This window comes from Myotis davidii, unplaced genomic scaffold (genome assembly GCF_000327345.1).
Source record: "Myotis davidii unplaced genomic scaffold, ASM32734v1 scaffold332, whole genome shotgun sequence".
NCBI lineage: Eukaryota > Metazoa > Chordata > Mammalia > Chiroptera > Vespertilionidae > Myotis > Myotis davidii.
The window spans coordinates 3,922,239-3,924,782 of NW_006285779.1; the positions used below are offsets into that span (position 1 = coordinate 3,922,239).

Sequence of the window (2,544 nt, forward strand, 5' to 3'; positions counted from 1 at the left end):
GCTCCCCACAGGAGCTGCTGTCAGGGGAGGCCCGGGGACCGCTGCCCAAGAGGCCTCCAGCCACGCGGCCCCCCAGGGAGCCTGTGCTCTTGCTGGAGGAAGATCGGCCGCTGTCCGAGTGGGAGGGCCCAGTAGGGGCTCCTCGGGCTGGCCCTGGCAGTACGCCCCGCCCAGGGCCTTGGGAGGGCAGGTGCCCGCCTGGGGAGTTGGTGGCCGGCTCGGCACCCCCAGTGCTGTAAGTGGGTAGGCTGGACAGTGAGTTTCGGCCGGAGTCGGACAGCGTCCCTGATGGGCAGCCGCTGGCCCAGCCACTCAGTGCCAAAGGTTTGTCAGCAGCTGAGGAGGAGGAGGAAGAGGAGGAGGAGGCAGCGCCCCCAAACAGCTGTGTTAGGCTGCCCTGGCTCCCAGACAGTCCGGTGGCCCGAGGACCCAGGAAGCTGGGGAGAGACGGCGCCCCTCGAGGTTTGGGCAGGACTGGCTTGAAGGCTGTTGGGCGGATCAGGATTTTCTCCATGTTCTGAAATGAGGTGCCATGAGACACTGGGGATGAGCTACTCAATCTTTCAAAGCCCTCGTCACACTTCCTGTCTTCCCATCTGGGGTCCCCCATCCCCATACATTAACAACTGCTACCACTGAGAGCCTCCCGCGTGCCAGCTTTATGTCAAGTAATTGAAAAGGTTCATCTCTAGTCATTACAGAAGCCACACGAGTAAAATATGATCACTATCCCCATATTACAGGTGAGAAAATGGAGGCTGACAGAGTTAAGGTTTGCTCAAAGTCAAACACACTGCTGTTGAATAACAGCAATTTCAAATAGCTAACATTTACTGAGTCCATAGTATATGCCAGGCACTAGGCTAAGCACTTTACATATATTATTTCATTTTCACAACAAACTCATTACAGCTGACCTATCACCTCCATGTCACATATATGGAAACAGGCTCAGGACAGTTAAGTGACTTCCTTGAGGTAATATAGCCAGAATGAGGCAGAGCTGGGATTAGCACTCAGGTCTGGTGAATCTGGAGCCCACACTCTTACACAGACCTCCAAATTCCTCTAGCTTCTCCAGGGGGCTCCTGATTCCACCCAGGCCCTAAAGGAAGGCTGGTCCTCACCTTCTCCAGCTTTCCGGAGACAGGGATGAGCTTTGGTGGGGGGCCACGGAGATGGGCATTGCGTGCCCGCTGCTCCCGGGCATCCTCGATGTCACTGCTGGGGGTGGATGGTGACTCTGTCCGGAAGTCCTCGTTAATGTAGGTGAAGGTGGTGGCAGGAATGGTCTTCCTGGGGGGCACAGCTGGGCACAGTGGCTCCTGTGCATCATAGCCACCCCGCAGCAGTCCATCCTGCTGGCGGAAGAAGGTGGGCCCAGGGGGGCCGTGGTGGCGGGAAGGAGCTGGCCCCCCAGGGCAGGGCCGGCCTGAGATGAGGCTGCTCACACTGCCCATGGCTGGAGCTTGTGGGGTCGTGGTGGCCTCAGGAGCGGGCTCCAGTGGCACCGGCAGAGTCTGCACAATGGCCATGGCGGCAGAACCTCTGGCCTGGCCGTGGGCCTCCAGGGGAACCTGCAAGCAGGGCAGTGGTGTCAGAGTCCCTCCACCTGGAGCCCCCTCCCTATGAAAGGTTCCAAGTGCCTCTCCTGGCCCCTGATCTCAGGTCGAACAGCCCCCTGATATCAATAATGTTAGCTACTGCCCCTAAAGTTCCCCCTCCAAGCACTGGCATGAACCTTGGTTCTCCCTGCACCCCAGACCACGGCCCAGGGCAGAGGACTGAGTCTACTGAGCAGGGATGATGAGGGGAGGGGAGGCCTAGTGGTTCTGCAGGGCCCAGCCCCAAACTGCATCCCCCCCAGAGGCCAGGACTCAAGTGAGGAAGGCGGTTGGGCGGATCAAGTCCCCTGGGACAGGTGGCCTCATTAGAGGGCAGTTTGGGCAGAAGTGACCTCAGGGACCAAGTCAGCAACTCAGACGGTAATTAGGGAACAAAGAGCCGAGGCCAGGCAGTGCCCAGCCTCCCCCAGCTGGGCCTCAGTTTCTCCCAGACACAGAGGCGGCAAGGGTGAAGCTGGCCAAACAAGAAACTCAAAGCTCTTAGGGAGCCCACAGGTGCCCTCTGGGGTCTCCTGACTCCATGCAGGTGCATGCCGGTTGCCATGACAACTTCTAGCCTCCCCATACCCAATCAGCTGGGCCTACAGGAATCTACACAGGCCTGCTGCCAGCTTCTATGAAACCTTCCAGCTTTAGGTGGTCCCCAGTGTGATCCCAAAGGGAGGAGGGTAGAAGCCCTACCATCACCTCTGGCAGCTGCTTCAAGATCTCACTTCCCCGGAGCCCAGGGAAGAGGGCTCCACCTCCCAGGCCCTCCTCCTTCCTGGAAGGGGACAGCGAGTCTCCACCCGGAACTCCCTCCATCCTGAGGCGAGGACGAAGACCAGGACTCAGGCATCTGCTGAAGTCATCATGCAGAGCGGGGGCCAAGAGGTGGACAGAGAACTGCGTAGGAGCAGGAGTGTGTGTGTGGGGGGGG

At 59.2% G+C, this 2,544-nt stretch overlaps 1 protein-coding gene across 4 annotated transcripts in view; it reads right to left on the reverse strand.

Annotated features, from left to right (window-relative positions):
- Nucleotides 1-2,544, reverse strand: part of LZTS2 (leucine zipper, putative tumor suppressor 2) — a 9,783-nt gene that overhangs the window by 2,869 nt on the left and 4,370 nt on the right. For 3 of the 4 annotated variants that reach the window (XM_015559340.1, XM_015559341.1, XM_015559339.1), the window contains exons 2-3: nucleotides 1,128-1,577; nucleotides 1-517 (exon numbers count right to left, since the gene is read on the reverse strand). In XM_015559340.1, coding sequence (XP_015414826.1) covers nucleotides 1-517; nucleotides 1,128-1,535 — 925 coding nt within the window. In that variant the 5' untranslated portion in view covers nucleotides 1,536-1,577. The remainder of the gene's footprint in view (nucleotides 518-1,127; nucleotides 1,578-2,544) is intronic. The other variant, XM_015559342.1, reaches the window with a different exon arrangement.